Source organism: Amphiura filiformis, chromosome 12 (assembly GCF_039555335.1).
Source record: "Amphiura filiformis chromosome 12, Afil_fr2py, whole genome shotgun sequence".
Classification (NCBI taxonomy): domain Eukaryota; kingdom Metazoa; phylum Echinodermata; class Ophiuroidea; order Amphilepidida; family Amphiuridae; genus Amphiura; species Amphiura filiformis.
In genome coordinates, this window is record NC_092639.1 from 60664218 (window position 1) to 60686004 (window position 21787).

The 21787-nt window shown below is 37.5% G+C and overlaps 1 protein-coding gene across 1 annotated transcript; it reads left to right on the plus strand.

Annotated features, from left to right (window-relative positions):
- Positions 1-1694: 1694 nt before the first annotated feature.
- LOC140166529 (microfibrillar-associated protein 1-like) lies at positions 1695-20474 on the plus strand. Its single transcript, XM_072190013.1, has 10 exons — positions 1695-1807; positions 11143-11320; positions 12360-12411; positions 13234-13413; positions 14265-14624; positions 15348-15456; positions 15764-15933; positions 16552-16711; positions 17581-17670; positions 18990-20474. Exons 2-10 carry the CDS (start codon positions 11233-11235, stop codon positions 19173-19175), a joined length of 1395 nt encoding a protein of 464 aa, XP_072046114.1. The 5' UTR covers positions 1695-1807; positions 11143-11232; the 3' UTR covers positions 19176-20474.
- Positions 20475-21787: the final 1313 nt, after the last annotated feature.

Here is a 21787-nt window from a genome sequence, read left to right on the forward strand (position 1 = left end):
TCAAATATCTATTTAGATGACACTCTGGAAAAATCAATGATGGCATCAATATAACATTTCGAAAAATCAGTCTTTCATAATGGCAAGTTGTTATTGTTGATGGTGGTGGTGGTTGGGTGATGGTGGCCCGGGGATGGTGGTGGTCAGTGACTCAGTGGCATAACTTATAGAGGCCGGTCACAGGAAGGGGGGGTCCCAATCGATTTTAAAATTTAGAGTAGGCCTATCCCATAGGAAAATTGCCGAAAAACGGCTTGTGCCCCCCTAAAAAAATCTTAAAGAGTGGATTTCAACTCGATCAAGAAGTTAAATGAAAGACAACACGTTTAGAGATCGACGTTTAGAGATGTCATTTCATTTAACTCATTGAGAGTTAATCAACTCTTTTTAGAGTGGTTTTCACTCTTTTTAGAGTGGTTTTAAAGTTAAAAAACACATTTCACTCTTTGAGTGGTTTTATAAGTGAATCACTCTTTTGGGGAGTGAGTTTTTCACATTTTAGCATTACCTCTAGTAGTATAACAAGTGAAGTAGTGTAAATATTAAAAAAAAGTAGGCCTATATATGCAATTTATATAGTAGTCGGTATTCGTTGTTTGTGGTGTGTGTCAATTACCATGATTAGGAATTACATGTTTGAAATACTCCCGGGAAATACTTTACAGCAAAGCTCCACGGTCCTCTTTTATTGCACTGATCTATAAAACCAGGCCTGGGCGCCTACCTCTTGCAGGCTTACGGCAGCTCACGCACCGTCGGCATGACTTTTCTCTCCACTGATGAACTGACATATGTCTCATGATTTTTCTTTTATATGAGCTTATGAGTTTAGTCCGACACACCATGCAACTTGAACGATTTAAGGGGGTACTACACCCCTGCCCAATTTTGTGCCTAGTGCATTTTTCTCAAAAAATATAGAGCATTGATGACAAGTAAGATATATATATTATAGGGGCAAGGACTACAACTACTGCACTGGAAATTTTATTTCAGCACAGACAACAGTTGTCGAGTTACAGTCAAAAATGAGGGAAAACCAATATTTGATCAATAAATCAATAACTATTTGCCTTGAATTGCTGAATTTTCAGTGCAGTAGTTGTAGTCCTTGCCCCTATAATATACATATCTTACTTGTCACCAATGCGCTATAATTGTGGAGAAAAATGCAAAAATAGGCACAAAATTGGCCAGGGGGTGTAGTACCCCTTAACTTAACGCAGAGAACCAGACATTTTAATGTTAATTGTTATTGAAACGTTTTCATCAACTTGAGCTAAAACCAAAAAATATGATACATTTAAAACGTTTTTAAATCATTTTCTGTTTGCTGGGAACTTGGAAAGAGTAGTCCGACAAATAGGACCTGTTTTTTTTCAGTTACCAACTATCACTGCTCAGGCTCTGATTGCTCAAGAAAGATTGACCGACGGTCCAGTGACCGCGGCGCGGTCGACTGAACTTTCGCGATTCGTCTTGCGCCATGAGATAGTGGTCATAGTCTGAGCTGAACATTGTCTGGTAAATAAGAAAAAAGGTCCTACACGTCGGACTAGGAAAGAGAGAGGCAGAAAGAGTGAAAATGAAGCACAAATAATTATTATTTTCTCCCAACGCGTATGACATGCACTGCCTGCAAGGATAACGCGGTGCTGCATTTTAGAAAGGAACTTCCAACATACTTCGTTGAAAATTGATATGGCGACCTACTGTAACAAAATTACTGCATCGTAAAAGTGTAAACTTTCATTCAATAATAAATAATCAGTGTAAGATCTTTTATCAGATTCGAGGTACAGCAAAGGTAAACTATAGTAGATTTTTCATATTGAAAAAAAGTTAACATTTATGAGGTTTAAGTAGTAAATTTCTACACATTTAGACCCCTATAATTGTCGACCAGTGCCGGCAGTGCAGTACATGATTTCATTTACATGTTTAAGCTTACCTAATACTAGCTATAGTTTTCAGCACAATACTTCAGCGGTCTGCCAATTTGGCGCAGTTTATGGCGTATAAGGAAGTGAGGTTCAGTTTTGGCTAATTGAATCACGTTATCATCATATCGGCACCTCATTGCTGGCTGGGGCAGGGGGGGGCACTCGCATACATGTATATGGTCTGTACGCATGCGTGACCAAAAAAACAAGGAAAAAGGGGTGTTTTTTAGGCAAGGCAAGTGACGCATTTAGGGTCTAAAAACACTGATTTTCAAGAATAAGGGTAGTTTCCTGAAACTGAACTAGTTGTAGTTTACAACTAGCAACTACATGTAGACCGAATAATCAGTCGCAATACAACATCTGTACAGCGACTGAAGTGGTTACATAGCTAAAGTCCATGGTGGTATTTTATGGTATTTATGTCACTTTTTGTTGAATTTGTCTCACCTGCATTTATATGAACCACTCCAAATTGTTGCTTGTATATAATAAGAGGTTTGGGTGTACAATCGACGTGAATAAAATAATAAAAAAAACCAATTTGTAGTTACGTTTTCAGCGCAGTTTCTCTTGTCACACGCTCGAGTATTTACTTTTAAACTGGCATATGGAGCATGCGCGGCTAAGCTGAATTTATACTCCATCGCCGATCAGTACTTGACCAATGAGATACGCGCTTTTTCCAACGCAACAAAAAGTGGTCTACCTCATTGGCCCCAAAAAAATCGCTATCGCTTAGCGATGTAATATAAATTAGAGTCACGCGGTAGCCGTGACCAGCAAGTTTTTAAAAAAAGACTGATAAAGAAGACTAATAACAGATGCTCCCGCGAGACTATATTTACACCTAACATTAAAACACTTGACTTCTATTGTTCGATGTTATTTTTCGCTGGGTACCAAATGTATCTAAAACCATGCTAAATGTTATTTACAGTCCCAGGTGTAATATCTTGACAACTCATTAATTCAAAAAGGCCACCAATCCTACAGTCAATCATTGTTCGCAATAAACAAATATTTTTGCTTCCATTTCACGCGGTATTTCATAGCGAAAATTAGTGGCAAATCATACTGATCCAGAATTTTTGGACACTGCTACAGGTCTATCTGGTTATCACCTTCACACTACTTTTTCAGATACACTTCCAAATATACCCTAGCAGTTTCTGAGATACCCTACATACAAATTCTGAGCCCCATTCGCCAAAAAATCAAGTTTTTCACAATTATTTTGTTCTTATTGGACGACGCATCCATTTATATAATAAATGCTGTATTTCGACACAGTGATTTACAGCAGAGGCCGGTGGTCTAATGGTTAGAGCGCTTGACTCCAGATACGCTATCCCGAGTTCGAAACCCGGTGACCAACTGATTTATTTTTTCAATTGTTTTATTAAACAATTTATTGTCATTAATCAAGGATAACATAATTTTAAACATCCAGTGCTATTGTGATATTATTTTTTTTATTAAAGCAAGTTGTTTCATTCTCAGAGAAATTGTTTATTGTATTAAGGGCCTATTTAAAAACACAGCATAGTGTGATACAACACCATCAAGGATCAAAAGAAATCTGAATAACACAAGAAACTAGATCAGGTATTATAGGGTATGCAATACGACGTTACTCATTGTAGTATTCTCATTTAAATATATTTTGTCCTACAACGGGCAAATTCGCATGATAATAGGACAATAAAACATGATTGTGATATGTATGAATGGTTGTTGAATCGATTTAGAGACCTGACAATTGTCATACCGTCCCGGTAGGCTGATATAGGTGTGGAAAATTGTTCCGCTAGTATGGAAGGCCAGCAGGAAAAAAAATATCCAAATAACATATATCAAGCATATATAGTAAGGAAGCGTCTATGTGACACAACTTGTCAAGATAATTATCTTGCCATGTCGACTTATTATCAGCATGATGTCAACATGACGATATAAAATATCTCGCCAAGACAACTGAACAAACAGGTCAACATGGCAAGATAAATTATCATGCTAAGTCGACATACCAAAAATGGATGTCGTCTTCGCTAAATAAATTATTATGCCAAGTGAATTTAGCAACAAATTAATGTCTACATAGCAGGGTATTTTGTCACGTCAAGTTGACAAACAATATAAGTCAACATGGTAAGATAAATTATCATACCAAGGAATAGTATAATTTAAATTATTGAAAAGCATCCTCGGGATGTAGAGGAGGGGCGACCTGAACTTAAAGGAAAATTAAATCTCAAAAGACCGCCGACAACCGCCGCTCAATAGGGATATCCAACTAGATTGCCCCGCAGGGCTACAAAGAACCACAAACCGCGAAATTTGGATATCCAGCTAGATTGCCCCGCATGACTCAGGAACCACAGATCTTGAAATATGGATACTTAGTATCCTACAAATTAAAACCACAAACCACGAAAAACCACACACCGCGAAATATGGATGTCCAACAAGTTATAACTATAAATTAGCCCTCGATAGAGGGCAAGGCTTGAAGGATAAGGGAAATTATAACCACCAACCGCGAAAGTTGCCTAAAACAAACAATATAAGTCAACATGGTAAGATAAATTATCATACCAAGTAATAGTAATATTTTACACCGTATAATTTAAATTATTGAAAAGCATCCTCGGGATGTAAAACCACAAAACTCAAAAGACCGCCGACAACCGCCGCTCAATAGGGATATCCAACTAGGGCTACAAAGAACCACAAACCGCGAAATTTGGATATCCAGCTAGATTGCCCCGCAGGACTCAGGAACCACAAATCTTGAAATACGGATATCCTACAAATTAAAACCACAAACCGCGAACAACTGCCGCTCAATAGAAATATCCAACTAGATTGCCCCGCAGGGCTACAAAGAACCACAAACCGCGAAATTTGGATATCCAACTAGATTGCCCCACAGAGCTATAAAGAACCACACACCGCGAAATATGGATGTCCAACAAGTTTTAACTATAAATTAGCCCTCGATAGAGGGCAATGATTGAAGGATAAGGAAAATTATAACAACGAACCGCGAAAGACCTCCATCAACCGCCGCTCAATAGAGATATCCAACTAGATTGCCTGCAGGGCTACAAAGAACCACAAACGGCGAAATTTGGATATCCAACTAGATTACCCAAGAGGGCTACAAAGAACCACACACCGCTGAAATATGGATATCCAACAAGCTTAAACAATAAATTAGCCCCGATAGAGGACAGGGCTAGAAGAATAAAGGAATACCACGAACCGCGAAAGACCGCCAACAACCGCCGCTCAATAGAGATATCCAACTAGATTACCTGCAGGGCTAAAAAGAACCACAAACGGCGAAATTTGGATACCAACTAGATTGTCCCAGGGCTACATTATAGAATCACGTACATTTTAGTTATAGGTCTAGCTACATATATTTGTATTTTTATTGTCATAAATCAAGAATAATATTATTCAAACTTCAGTAACTGGATGACTTTTCAAGCTTGGAGCTACTCGGCTTCATTCATAAAAAGAAAGGAAATCTACCAAAAAACGTTGACAACGTAAAGAAAGCAGCAAGTTTAAAAAGCCCCACCTCGGCTCACTTTTTGAAACTTGGTCCCATTTTGAACATCAACAACAAAATCGGCGCTTTTATTTTATTATTTTTTAAACAGAATATAGCGCTTCCAACAAGTTATGACGCTTTTAATAATAGCATGACTGGCATTATATGCCTACTTGTTATTCATTTAATTCAATCATTAATCATGAAATTAATATAATTTTATAAAACAAAACATATATAGGATGTTGGCTTACCATGCAAGAGCAAGATACCTTTCTGGTCTTACAAATTAATATCGCATTGGCACATTTAAAGATACATAACACATCTGGAAATGTTTGAAGTTGATAATATTATGATAAATTTTAAATCAGTCCCAGGAAATCAGTACGTTTTACAAATGGGACCAAGTTTCAAAAAGTGAGCCGAGGTGGGGCTTTTTAAACTTGCTGCTTTCTTTACGTTGTCAACGTTTTTTGGTAGATTTAGTTTTAGCCTAAGTCTTTCGCCCCGATTTTGAAGCTAGTAAACATAGTGGAACAAAATGGCCATTTCTCATTCGATGACCGTGCGTAGCAGTTGAAGACTAATGGGATGAACCCTAAATGCGGGTCGGCCATATTTATTTCCGTTGTCCATGCAAACAAGATTCGCGATGAGCAGGAAATTTTGAAGGTGAGAGCGCAAGAAATTGGATTTTTTTTGCACATTTCAGTGCCCATCCAGAAGCTTGAAGTATTGCGCCGAGAGATAAGTAAGTTATTATCACGTATAGGGTATTGCAGGGAATTATACAAGATTATTTAGGGGTGAAAAATATCAAGTAAAACACATTGTGGCTGTTTGCAAGTTCAGGATGTAAATATCGTCATCCTCGCCGAATACAAAACATAGCGTAATAGTACGGCACTAGTTTACAACTACAAATTTCAAACGTTTGAGGACTTGTTCTCAAGTTGTAGATACTCAAGTCATACTCCCGTAGGGTGCCTCCAGGTTTTATTTTTGGCAAATTTGCATTAGTATATCTAGTAAAATACTCGCTTTAGAACTGTACACTGATGTATGTCATCTGTGATTGCTCAACTTATTCTATGCATCAGCTTTTGTCCAAAGAAATATTTAAAAAGATGATTTTTGAGAGATTTTTTTGAGCAGCGAAAGTCAACTCCACGACTATGTACATGTGAATATGGTGATGAATGCATGCTAAATCGCGGCGACACATACATGAAGCTCCTTGGAAGTCGGAGTTGTGAGTTCAATTATTGGAACTAGAAACTGAACAACTTTAGGGTACCTTTTCAAATTTTTGGTAAATTACGAGTCCAAAAAGGGTACGGTACCATATTCGTTCCAATAAGCGCCCATGCCCAATAAGCGCCCACCCAGGGTATTTTCAATTTGCTAAGGGGTACCAATAATGTTGAAGTGACAGATGTCGATAAAGTGAAATTGCTGCAAGTCCTGCGTAAACTTGCAATACATTTTCTGCATCAGAAAAGCTACTAGAATGTCTCAGGACCCTTAAATATAACATACCAGTTCGTAAATTTGTCTCTAATAAACACCCCTTACAAAAAAAAAGGTAGGCCTAAACAAGGTAAAAAATAAGCGCCCACCCAAAATGACTCTTATTGGAATGAATACAGTACATTTGTTCATTTTACTAGCCAAAAACTCATTCATTAAGGCCGGGTAAATTTTATATTAAATTACCTTATTAAGGGCCTACATACACACTTCATGTGTGATGTGTCCAGCGCCAAACTCGTTTATACAGTACAGTCGACATCGACATTCTTCGAGGGCGGCCTGTCACTTTCAGCTTCCTGAGAACACTCTTGTACATATCTTATGAAACCACAAACTCACTAACTTCAACTTGCACTACTCACAAAATAAAACAAATATTAATTATTCCCGATCCTGCAGAATAACTTACATATATTGTCAATTTCATGGAATCCTGTTGCTGAGAATCGCAAATTTCGCAAAGAAATGTCTGATGCGCTTCATAAATCACAAGTGTGAAGCTGACTTTATACCCCTCGCTCGCTTTTGCAGAAAAGTGAAGCCTCATGGCACTGGGGCGTGACGTCATGGGCGTGTGCAAAATTTCCCATGGGTGCAATATAACTCGTTTTGTGATTGGTTGAAAAAACATTCATCGCCGATCGTAAGCCAATCAATGAACGCGACAGCCTTTTACCGTATTAATTAATGGGACCCCGCCAGCAAAGTATGTCTAACCTGATTAGTTTACAAAACTACTTGGACAATTGCTAAGCCAGTCAGCGTGCCCGATGCTTAACAACCTCGTAGAGGTTTTCGAGAGGTGATTTCACATGGTTATCCAGCAATCCGAGTATAAATTCAGCTTGACAACTGCTTTCGCAGCGGCAATGACAATACACGAACACAATCACTGACATTTAATGAATTGGTTATGAAAGACTAAGCCTGAAGTGCTTTCATTGAAGTCAAATTTAAATTTTTATATTAAATCTGGAGATCTCTGGTTTTATTCAGAGGTCACTGATCAAGTAATGGCTAAATGCGTGAATATGTATCATTGAAGCAGTGACGTATAAACTTTGCACATATCACCATTACGACTTGACGCATAAACTGTATGCATATTGATATTTGTCTTATGTCTTGTTTATACATCCCTGCTGCGTGAAGCTCCGCCAATAATCATGATATGATCAATGAGCTAATACACTTATTGTAGGTGCTGGAATGAAATTCTTTGTTTTACCTCATTTGTTTGGCTCGAAATTAAAAGGGACAATGTGATCAGTGAAAACTAACATTTAAATAGGAATCTATTCTTTATTCAAATCACAATTACTGTTTTAACATATCAATTCATCACAGCAATTTTAGAAACAAAGTTAGAGAGCAATAAAAATTCCTTTAAAAGGAATAGGGTGGGCAAATGAAAAATTGTCAAGAGAAATGAAAGAATGAGTAAGTCAAGTTCACAATTAAAATAGGGAAAATATGACACAACATCGATTTCCAATAGGGGAATAACACAAAAGCGTATAAACAAAGTTAAAAGAGTTTTTAACTTTATACGCTTATACGCTTGTTATTCCCCATTGGAGGTTGTGTCATATTTTCCTGATTTTAATCTGATCTATTGCTTATCCTTTGTTCTCTGCTGGTCAGTTGGAACAGATTTTCCCTGTTTTTATATTAACCCTTCACATCATAACACAAGACGTTTTATGTTAACATTTTATATAAACCATGGTTATAAAACTTTTGTAGATAATAGTTATCTAAAACATTTTCGTAATCATACCTAGAGGGTTTTTTTTATCATCAGATAGAAAGACTTCTGCTCATCTTCTCTGGTGAGACAACAGGGCTGGGGTATCTTTCCATATCAAAGTTTAAAATCTGTCATATCAATTTCCTCAATATGTTGTATTGCAACTTATGAGGGAAATGTTTGATATTACAATATTTCGATATTATTTTTTAACTTTGTAACTTTATTATGATTAACATAACTGTATTTCAAAGCGTCAAACTATATCATTATATTGTCCCAACAAAATAATCCAGGGAATAAAATATTCATTCATATGTTTATTTATTTTATCAGTTCAACCTGGGCCATTTCTACTGGTACACATGCATTCTAATAATTTGTCTATAATACCTTATACAAGCATCAAAGATTTGAAAAGTAAATAGCCTATGTACACACTGCACACAATGCACATACAAGCTGTATTTCTACATGCCGAAGCTGTCAGTATAAAATGATATATATGACCTTCACGATGCTATTAATTTAGCCCAAAGATTAGGAAAACTAGCAAAACTGGTGAACTGGTACTGTTCAAATAAAAACATCTGCAAATCTTGCTGCAATTTCCAAATAGTATTTCTATTACTTAAATAATTATTTTTGTTATTTCTTTTAATACAAACACATTACTGCCTATGACGACTTTATCGTATTACTTACATATCAAAATCAAGTAATAATTACAAAACTCGCCAGAAACTATCACCTCTGTGGGTGTTTGGGATATAACCGGCCCGAATATTTTCTCAACACTGCGGCATGTGAAAAAGTAGGTCAATAGTCAGAGCATACAGGGTGGGCCGCACCCACCCAAAAAATAAAAATATTTGAAAATCTTCAAAAATTGGTGAGGGACAATATCGCTCATTCTACAAAATCTGGTGCCAATCCACTATAAAAATAGAAAAAATAAAAGATGTTCAAAAAGACCTGCTCTTTACGTTTTTTAAGATTAAATGTATCACTACTTTCAGATGTAAAAAATTGCCAACACCACTTGCATATTTTTCTTTCAGGAAGTCATGATGTTTTTTAAAACTAAAACTCAATGTAATGTGAGCTATGTTACCGACTACAAAATGGGCTGGTTTTACTCAATCCAAGGTCATAAAAAGCAAACTAAAGATCACTTGAGTGAAATGTAAAACCGATTTCACCATTTCATAGAAGTTTTGAAGATGCGTAAATGAGTGTGTAACGTACTCACAGTAACGTAGTTCACAGGTTTTTAATGTTTTTAATGTGATTTGCGAACGTTAGAACGTTATGTCGGTTAATTCTAATATAAATGGGGTTCGACCACTGGTAGCTTTCACATATTATTAGGAAGTACATGTAATACAAGTGCATACTATAGAATTCTGGTAACGTAGCTCACCAATCTTAACATGGTCGGTCGAAATTTCAATGTTTACAACATTTCTATGCCAAAAATGCTACAGCATCACAATTTTACTGTGATTTTTAAAACCTATGAGTATTTCCTTTCAAAACCCGCAAATTACATTAATACCTCTTTTTTACTTCTTAACAAAAAAGAAAAAAAAAAAGGGGTAACATAGCTCACAGCGTTTTGGTGGAAAGTGCAATATATTATAAAATTACATAAAGACGTTTTAATCACTAAAATATAATGTTGATAATCAATATGATATTGAGTTATCTAATTAAAAAACTACAAATATGTAAAGAAATTGCATTTATTCAAAGAAAATATTCAGGGTCAGATGTGACACTGGAGCAGTGGAAATGCATTTTTAGCGATTTTTGAGCCTTTGCAAGGGTTAATCAGGCTGAAGAAAGCATTTAAAGTATGGACAACTATATATGTCTGTGTAGATCTCGGTCGAGTTCTACCAGAAAAACAACAATTTGATGCCCTTAATGCTCGACAAAGTGTTTGTGGACCAAAGAATGGAAAAAGGGCTATTGGCACCAGATTTTGTAGAATGAGCGATATAAATATTATTTATTTTACTTGGCCACCTAAGCCGAGTGTGAAATGAGTGTGAGAGACTTGCACTTCTTATGAATACCTTGTGATAGTGATGGAAAGCAGTGTTTAATCATACAAAAAAAGACATACATGCATCACAATTTTGGCCCAATGAAAATTAGATTTGGCGCAATAGAATGTGCAATTCTTAGGAATTTTTAAGCCAGAATTGGGCAAATTTGGAGGTAAATATTTCATTTGGTGAATTCAATTTCCAAAGAGAGTGCAAACACTGATGTAGAGTGGTCACTATATAATTTTATAATCTAACAACACTGTTGGCTTTCTTACTCTCTACTTTTCATAGGAAATTGCCGAAGGACAAGCAAACTTAAAATCAGCTAGGTGATACCAATTTGTTCATCTTCTATTTAGCTGAGCAACTAATCAGATCAAGATGATGTCCGAGAGGGATTCATCGGTGTTCAAGAAGAGTGCTCTCATTCACTCCACAGCAGGTGCTATACCTGTAAGAAATGAGAAAGGTAAGTTATCACATCATCAGGAAAAACGTTCCTATAATAGAAGACAGAGATTAAAAGACTAGTTTGCGTCTGACATCCCTATCAATCAAATTCTCTATGATCCTTGATTTATAGGTTAATGAATGCATCTTACTTGTTGAGAGTGAAATTGTACAAAATAATGCACACGTACTGAGATGTTGATGCACGAGCCTCGAAGGGGTAGCAGGGGGAGCAACAAGTAATGCGCATTTATTAACCTATTTCATACACAAGAAGAAAAGCTGTGATTTTTGCTAATTTTATAACAAAATTGTCACTAAATATGCGGAGTGCCCGCCCATGCAATTATACACTATTAATGCACTCCGCGTATTTATCTAACAGTTTTCTGATTGGCTATGTGGTTCTAAGAGTGTATGAATGGTTAATAGCGGCATAGCGCATAAAAAGAAAGGTCGATTTTTGTGGTGCCGATCAGACAAATGGAATAGCAGAAAATGGCGAACAATTACGTACATTTACAAGGCAAAAAGCAACTTGTCTAGGCATTGTTGACATGGTGCCTTCGGGAAAAAAATGTTTCCTACTATAAAGACCTAACTTTGGAGATTGTGTGCTTGAAGGTGCAAAATTAACAATAAGGCAGCCAGTATTGTAACCCGTGTTCATCAACTCACCATCACAACACTTGTAAACAAACCATGCTCGAGTTTGATGGACGGATGACGTCAGACGCAAACTAGTCTTTTTATCTCTGTCTTCAAATTCAATTATAGTAACATATTTGACCATATGTAATGCAATACGCATGTGTGGATTGCATGGTTTATGTATTGATGGACAGGTGAGCCATTCTTGCATGTATACATCAGAACAGTCATTGAAGATTTCCTGTGTGTTTAAACTATGAGGATATTTAGGGCTGATTTATCTCCAAAAATAATCAGGATTAAGATTAGCTGAAAAGTGTAGGATTAGTCTACATAATTCTTTTCCCTCACTAATTAGAGTACCACTACCATTACTTCATTAACTGGTCATATTTTGTATGTTTCAGGTGACTTTACTATGGAAAAGGTCAAGGTCAAGAGATACGTCTATGGCAAAAGGTAAGAATGAAAATCAAAAGTAAGAATTAAAACAATAAATACCAACTCTCCTTTAAAACAGCTGGCATAGTAAGAAATTTCTACAATAAAACTGATTAATAATTCAGCTTATATGATTTGAGTCATTAAAGGTGTGTGACCCGATTGACTACCTCATCCGCTAATTTTACCCTGGCCATCAAAATGGCAGATTTTGGTATGAGATACAAGCTAATTTTCTCATTAACTCAGAGAAATTGTAGGTCTGGAATGTGTTTTAGTTTAGGCATTATGAATAAAAACAATATAGTTGGTGGTTACCATCCCGAAATTGTGTACTGTTCTATGTGACACACATTCTATCTCATTGAATCTATCCATTGGAGCAACTTAGCTCAAAACTTGTAAGGAGAATGTTTGGGTGACAAGTCTCAATGTGATGTTGAAAACACTTGTTCATGTGTTATAATCAGACCACCCGCCGTTAACCCCAACACCCATAGATATCACAAAATACCATGATAAAAACCACTGCACATGCGTGAATCCCAGGACCTGCGATGACGCAATCACCCCAAGTGTTATATGCTCACGGAATCGCTGCCTGGGTCAGCGTTACCTGTGTAGCTACCGGTCCGTGATCATGTTCTTGGCATGCGAGGGGTCTAAGGTTCAATCACGGGGTGCCAAGTGACTTCTTTGTGTATCTTCTCTGCTTTTTCATTTCTTCTTTAACTTCCGATAGCAAAAAGCAGGGTTGGGTGTTAGGGTTAATTGATACTGAAATTTTCATTATTCTATGCGACCATACTATTAACTGGATCCATTTTGTTTCATGCACAGACCTGACTATGCACCCGAATCTAGCAGTGACGAGGAGGTTGAATCTTTCCAACCTCGCAGCAGAAAGGGCATGCTCCCTCAGCTGACTGGTCTTGAAGATGAGGACGATGCAAGAATACGACGTCTGAGAGCTCACCAAGAGGACGCAGACGATGAAGATGATGGCGATGTTACAGAAAGGTATTAATCACATGTCAAATTGTTAGGCTTTTCCATTTGGCAATGCCACTCCAGATCCAACAGTTTTCATCCAATAACATTGGGAAACATGTAAGAGATTTTGGAATTTTCAACACAATTTGGGGACCAAATTTATTTTGCATGAAGGTTTATTTTTCTCCAGATATTGGTACAGCCCATTTGTCTTCCTTGAGGCAGTGACACCAGTGTGTGCTCCAGTAGGCATGATGGGCTATTCCATTTAAAATCAACACTACCCCTGTGGAAGATTTAGCTAAAGTCTTCCACAGAGGGAGTATGAGCTTTGAATACAATATACAATTGGGTAACTTCCATTTGCAATAGACACTCCAGTTGTGGAAGATATAGGTAAAGACATGATACAGGGGGAGTATGGGTTTCAAAATGATTAACCCTGACCAATTACATTTGAAAATATACTCCCCTTGTGGAAGATATTTCCAAAATCGTCCACAGGGGTAGTATGGATTTCAACTGGAATAGCCCAATAAGAAAGCCTGTGCATTGACTCAAAGAATTGGTGTTTACACACTCGATCAAAGACGGTGTATCGCAGAAGCCAAATTGACTATAGTAACTTTTTTTGACATCAATTTTTTCATGTAATAAATAATAATTCATTACCATATGTTTTGTATTTGTTATTTCCCAAAAGTGGACATAATTTGAAAACTTATTATCAGATTGAACTAAAAGATTAGGAAGCTTAGTTTTGATCATCTTTGTCTCATTTGGGAGAATAGATGAGGATGACGTCAATTCAGGATCATGAAATGCACATGTTTAAGATCTGCTGCTAATAAATGTTTAAATTCATAAAAACATTTCAGAATGGCAAGACACAGACGGATCCACGAACCAGAAATCCTCGAGCAAGAAGACGAACCCGAAGAAGAAAAAGACGATGATGACGAGAGACGACACAGACATGTAGTCTATCGTATGGAACCAGAAGAAAGTAGTTCAGAAGATGAAGAATTAGATGAAGAAGAAATAGAACGCAGGAGAGCGTTAATGAGACAGAAAGCAAAGGAGAAAGTAAAAGACAGAGAAGAGGAAGTATTAGGAGTGGAGGAAGAAGGCGTGGTATCAGATAAAGAAGAGTCGGAAGAGGAATCATCGGAATATGAGGAGTATACCAGCTCAGAGGAGGAGAGTGGACCAAGGTTAAAACCAGTGTTTGTTGCCAAGTAAGTTGGATTCCTGGTGTGTTCAATCAAATATATAGATATAGCCAATCTGGTCAGTTGAAGGGAGCAAAAGGCATATTTGTTTTATTTAAAAATTGTCTGCATGTTTGAGGCATTATTAATTACATGCTTGTTTGTTTAAACAGTTGCTCTGTGCAGAGAAACATGACAGATGAGTCCTGATGGGTCCAGGTTAATGTAAAAATGTTCATTCATAGAACCTCACTTTTTTACAAGGTGACAAAATGACCTTTAGTATGTGACCTTGAACACCACCAGTATATGAAAGTTCCCATAATGCATCTTTGGCATAAGTTTGGTTGTAGTTGGATTTGAACTGTTCATGTAAGACCGGATTTTGTACTTTCAGCCTATTTACAATTTGACCTCAAATGACCTTTGAACACCACCAAACGATGAGGGTTCCCATAGTGCAGCTATGACCTAAGTTTGGTAGCAAAAGGATTTGAAGTTTTCATATGAGACCAAATTTTAAGCAAAAGCTTACATAATTATAGACGGATAAAACACATACTGACACACATACGACTTGTTATGCCATAAGGTCTTTTACAATCAAACAACCTAAAAATTGACAAGCTTGTTAATGAAGTTTAGACAAAGATCTTTGCAAGAATCAAATCTCTGGTCCTCAGTCAAATGCTTCTGCTGTCCCTGTTATATCTTATCTTTAATATACTTATGTTCAATTGATGCTTTCAGGAAAGACCGTGTGACTGTCCAAGAGAAAGAGATTGCAGCAATGAAACTCAAAGAGCAAGAAGAGTATGCTAAAGTCAGGGCTGATGAGAGACGCAGGGAAACTATTAAGGTCAGTGTAAGAGATAATAATTAATAGTATACTTGGCATATGTTCAGAGCCCAACGATTTTCACATTGTGAAATGTGGAGCACTTGGAGAAAGGCACTTTACCTCATGTGCCTCACTCGACCCAGTTGTAATGGGGAGCTGTTAGTGTATAACTGCTGAGAAGAGCTGTGTCACAATTGGGCCCTTGTTGAAGCAAAATCATTCTGATGTGGCTCTGTAGCAGTGGAATATTGTTGAAGGGTGATGGTACGTTATAATAAAGTTAAGTCGCAAAGATTTATTTATTTAACATTTCTTTCATTTACAGCTGGTGGAAAAAGAGGCTAAAAAAGATTTTGAGCCTGAGGAATCATTAACAACAGACCAGCTGCAGATAATGTCCATTAATACAGATGATGAGAATGAGGAGGATGAGTATGAAGCCTGGAAATTACGGGAGATGAAGAGAATAAAACGAGACAGAGATGAACGAGAACAGTAAGTCTGGAGTTAACAGGTGGTTATGTTTTCAAACTGGGCACAATATTAACTGTTTGACATCTCAACATTTTTTCCATTTGCACCAAAATGCATGTGCACAGGCATAGCAAGGGGACACACACCCAGACTGCAATATGGGTTCATTATAGTAAATTGCTGTAAACCTTTGATTACTCCCCTCTGCAGGGCTTGTGCATTAGACACATCATTAGATGTGTGCATTATTTTGTACAATTTCACTCCCAACAAGTACTACACTTAAAACATATAAACGTTCAGCTGCTACATTATTGTTGTTGCTGCAGCCGTTGTTTTACTCAGTTTTGTTTTTAAGTGCCTTTGATACAAAACACTGAAATTTCAAACTTGCAAAAAGTCTTGACACAACTTGGTCTAGGCATGTGTCAGAAATGGGCAAGACTTTAGCATGTCTGCCACCACTTCAATAGATTAGGATTACGTTTTAGGGTAGATATGCTCGGAGTTGGTATTAAGAGAATAGGGATAGGATTGTGTTGGCAGTGGCAACCACCATCCTAATGCGGTTTCAGAAATGTTCCATCTAAAATTTCTTATGGAAAATCATTCCTTGTGTTTTTGTGATATTTTTTGCAGACTAGAGAAAGATCGTCAAGATATCGAACGGAATCGCAACCTCACAGAGGATGAGCGTCGGGCAGATCAGCGAATCAACAACAAGGTTATCACTAACAAACCAACTAAAGGAAGATACAAATTCTTACAGAAGTACTATCACAGAGGAGTTTTCTTTATGGTAAGTAAGGGTAAAACCCCTTTGACCTTGATTGACCTGTCTGTTGTAACTGCAATATGCTTTGAGGCTTGTTTGAAAATTAAATGTATTTGTTGCAATTAACCAATTTTAAAGTATTTATACATTTTACAGTTAGCAAAATATATTATTCTTGTTGTTTCATAAACAGAAATGCCAAATTCATCATGTGAAGGACCATTGTCAAAAATCAATAATAAACAAAAGTGTCCTTGTAATACATTTATTTTCAACAGGAATAATTTTTCATGATAGTATGCACATATTTCAGGGGGGCTAGGGGGCCGGAGCCCCCCCCCCCCCGGGTAAAAGCAGGGGGCGGAAAGAAGGGGTGGCGAAAGATAAAGGGCGGCAAAAGAATAACTAAAGAAAAAAGGGCGGACTTACGGGGCAGCAAGAATAATTATCAAGGCAAAAGGGCGAACAATTTTGGAAAATTAATGAACTATACCTTTTGACCGGCTGTTAGGTGGTGGGGGTAATTATGGGAGTGTAACACCTGTGAAATTTTACTTTAAAAAAAATTTGTGAAAAAAATAAGCTCCTACCCTCCACCCCCCACCCCAACTTTTTAGATTTTCGAGAGCGGTCCTGGCTAGAAGAAATTTGGGTCAACCTTTTCGGACTGTTGCTGCAAGGGGCGGCAAATTTTACATTTTCTTTAGCCTCCCGGGGTAGGAGTGGCCACAGTATGCCACTGATGTGCTTTACATGAGAGGTAAGAAACCAAATGCATGTGGACAGAGTGGATTTGTTTCAAGTCTATATATATCTGTTGCTATATGAGGATCTGATAAATATCTATTTTAATCCATTTAGTACAATATTTATTGTCTTTTTCTTCATAACAGGACAAAGAAGAAGATGTATTTAAGAGAGATGTCTCCAATCCAACCCTTGAAGATCACTTTGATAAGACAGTATTACCCAAAGTTATGCAGGTAAGAATTACTTTTAGTCATGTCTACTCAGTAAGATTGCTTTTAGTCATGTCTACTCAGTCATATCAGTTTTAGTCGTGTCTACTCAGTCATATCAGTTTTAGTCATGTCTACTCAATAAGAATACTTTTAGTCATGTCTACTCAGTAAGATACTTTTACTCATGTCTGCTCAGTAAAATTGCTTTTAGTCATGTCTGCTCAGTCATATCAGTTTTAGTCATGCCTACTCAATAAGAATACTTTTAGTCATGTCTAACTCAGTAAGATTGCTTTTAGTCATGTCTACTCAGTCATATCAGTTTTAGTCATGTCTACTCGGTCATATCAGTTTTAGTCATGTCTACTCAATAAGAATACTTTTAGTCATGTCATCAACTCAGTAAGATAGTCGTCATGCCTACTCAGTAAAATTGCTTTTAGTCATGTCTACTCATTGTGATCATATTATATTGTGTCATATAACACATGCTGGAACCAATGAAATTGCATCAAATTAAGTTTGTTAATGCGCATCATGTATGTGGACTAAAGCTGGAACAAATTCACTGGAATATAAGTAGCCGCCTAACCCTAAGGTACCCGGGTCTGAATTTGTGGTACAGGTTACCAGAGGATCATTGAATGATTTCAAGCAAGCCTAGTTCACTAAGCTTGCTTGAATACTTCAATGGCACCAACTAGGTGGTCCCAGCCTCACAATCCAATTACTACAGGCCAGAGTGCAATTCCTGAAATTAACTCAACAAAAAATTAAATATCAAATGTGGCATGATCAAGGGGAATGAGCCACATATCGACCATGGTCGAAAATGAATTTTCCATTTGTTTCAAAAGAAGACATTTAGAGCTTTCAGAAACTGAAAACCTCATGTTGATATGACTTTTCTTTGTGAAGTTACATCAATTTATCAATCGCTGAAAACAATATAAAAGAAACGAATTTTGAATTTTAACATTTTCTTTGCCAATATCTCAAAATCAATATTAGTGACATCCAACTCATTTCCCTTGATCGTGTCACAAATCATAGTAAACAGTATGTTTCCAAGCTGTTATTTCGTAATATTTATAGGTATATATTTTCACAAAATATCATTGCTGACTCACTCACTACTGTTTGGATAATTTTGGTCACTCCCTACGCTTGCAAAGTGGACATTTTTGCCCTTTGCTGATCCTCTGATGAGGACTGAAATTGTGTACCTGTAGCATTCTGTGCACACTTGACCAAAAATGTAACAATGTTTAGTCTCTAAGTGAGTACATTATGCCAATACCATAGCTAACGTAACTTCTCTACTTCTTCTCTCTTTCCAGGTTAAAAACTTTGGCCGATCAGGCCGCACAAAGTACACTCATTTGGTCGACCAAGACACAACTAAAATGGACTCGCCATGGACGGCAGAGAATGCTATCACACGTAAATTCCAAGTGTCTACTGCTGGAGGACTGAAGCAGTCATTTGATAAACCAACTCGCAAGAAGAGAACTGATAACTCATAGATATGGCCAAGTTGGCAATGCACTAGTTTTTGTGAAACTGTTTAAACTGCTTTCCATCAGTCGTCAAGACATGCATGTTTAATGCTGTCAGAAGGATGTACTGGGGTTATACTGAGCTATAATCACCTGGAGATTGACTTTCAAGAATCTAGGGTGCTAGAAATCACACCAGAAGATATTGAGAAATGGTATTAAGAGTGTTGTACTGTTCAATTTTTAAGATGTGTGTAGAAACTTATGGTCGTCTATGATTTGCAGTTGCAGTTGTGTAACCTAAAAAGTGAATCATGCAGCAAGAGTGATGAATGGTTCTACAATAATTATTCATGTTGTGGTTGCAACTTGAATTTATACCTCACACTCAATGGTAGCACTCAAGACTCAAGGTAGCTGCATGAGTGAGGAATGGTTCTACAATAATTATTCATGTTGTGGCAGGCCTAGAAAAATATTAGAAATCTGGCAAATCCATTTGGAGTATCCCAAGAGAATTTTACGAGAATCCTTGATTCCCGCAAATCTACCTCCAGCTCCCACTGCACAATGATTGAAAAAAATACTGGCCTCATATAGTCTGATTTAGTCATCCAAGATGGTGGTTTTGGCGAACGAAAGATCGGCATGCAACCCATTTATGTTTTTGCTGTTAAAATGCCCTCTCAAATCAGTACTATTGAACAAATTATTATTGATATAAGTTAATTATACCATAATTTGCCATTTGGGGGTTCAGTTGCTTAAAAATGAAGTAGAAATAGACAAACCGGAGTCAAACTTGGTACATATTTTTGCATTACGTTAATCCATATGGATTCGCCTCGTTGATGTTTTACGAGAATCTTTGCACTAATCGATTCACGGATTTACATCAGATTTCTGAGCCTGTGTGGTTACAACTTGAATTTATACCTCACACATGGTAGCACTCAAGGTAGCTGTGTAGATATTGCGCTAGATGCTGGTGTGGTTAGTTTGCTCTCTTGGATTGAGGTACCTTGAAATTGGTCTGTAATCCATACAAAACTTGGGGAGCTGATCCTGGCTGCAAAGGTTTATTGTGGCATGTCTAGGGTGTGTGCTTCTTAGCTCCAAGTCCCTGAGTTGTTAAATGGTTTATGGAATGATTGGGGCCACTGTGGTCAGCTATGACCTGTGCGGTGGCCTTGTGGGTTTGGCATATCTCACTGTAATCACTATGGGTTTTTTTAAGGTTTCACTTTGTATAATGACTGAGGCACTTGTCCTTTTTAAAAAAGGATGCTGAGCATGCAATAAAATAATCGGAATAGTTGCCAACCAGCAACCACCCTCTTATTAGTGTGATAAACACAAACTGGGATCCAGTGCCACTTTGGGTCTGAAGTAAATTTTGTAATACTTCTGTGGTCTGTGCACCGAGTCGAGCATACAGCAGCGTAAACGCAGACGTAATAAACAATCACATTGATTTGCTGATCAGTGGTCATGACAACAAGAGGGTTGATCCATTGGTCATCGTAGAAGGAGAAGAGACCCTGCATCTTCTATGGGTTCAATCATCATCACTGCGTACCCAGACCATAGAATTATTTAAAAAGTTAAATTAAGTAAGAACAAAATGTCACAAAGGCAAAATGAAACAGGTGTATTGTGGCAAGTTAATTAATGGTACAAAATTTAATGCAAGAAGTGCATAATAATATCAAAGCACTTGCATTCAATGATCAAAACAACATCACCTTTATGCTTGGGCCTATACTTTCCCACCCAGCTGTGCCAATGGATGCAAAAAGAACAATCATCAACGCAATCTATACCCCGACTCTCTGCTACCAGGCACAAACATGGGCTATGAACAAAAAGACTGAACAGAAGATCACCACCTGTGAAATGAAATGCCTACGAAAAGCTGTAAACAAGACACGACGGGACAAAATTAGGAATGAAGTCATCAGAGACATGGTTGGCACCAAGCCTATGCTAGACCAGATTGAAAGCCATCGCATCAAATGGTTTGGTCATCTTATGCGCATGCCCACAAATCAACCAGCCCTGCGGTCCTACAACAGCAAACTGTCCGGTACCAAACCTGTCGGAAGGCCAAGAAGAAGATGGATTGAGGGGGTCAAGAAAATCCTGACAAGGCACAATACCAACCTGACAGATGCTACCCATGCAGCCCAAGACAGACGTCCCATCATTTCCCCGCGACTCTGAGAGGAATAAGCGGAGGACAAAAGTAAAGTAAGTAAGTAAGTAAGATCAAAATGTGATCACACAGGTATCTGTTCATAGGGATGCAGCTGGTATATATACCAATATGCCAATGTCTGGAGTTGGGATTACACTCAATCAGTGTGATCACAAGCATGTTGCAATACTAGAAACCCCACTTTAATCCACTTCCAAGTTATATGATTATGAAAATTATAATTTAACATCCAAGATATAGAGAAAAGTGTTTGTGGGGGGAGGGGGATGTGTGTAATGGTGCCCTATTTCCTCATCTCAAGGGGGTCAGTCAGCATTTACTTGCAAATCTCATTGTTGCTGATCATAAGCAGTACAGGAGAGTGCTAAATGTGGAACAAGATTATTGAATAATGATACCCTCCTAGGCCAGTGGCTGCATT

What these genes read in the sequence shown, in the direction of transcription:
- LOC140166529 (XM_072190013.1), top strand. Translation starts at nt 11,233, where the DNA reads ATGATGTCCGAGAGGGATTCATCGGTGTTCAAGAAGAGTGCTCTCATT. An exon ending in AGATACGTCTATGGCAAAAG is followed by an intron (nt 12,412 to 13,233) that starts GTAAGAATGAAA and finishes TTTCATGCACAG; the next exon opens with ACCTGACTATGCACCCGAAT. An exon ending in TATTACCCAAAGTTATGCAG is followed by an intron (nt 17,671 to 18,989) that starts GTAAGAATTACT and finishes CTCTCTTTCCAG; the next exon opens with GTTAAAAACTTTGGCCGATC.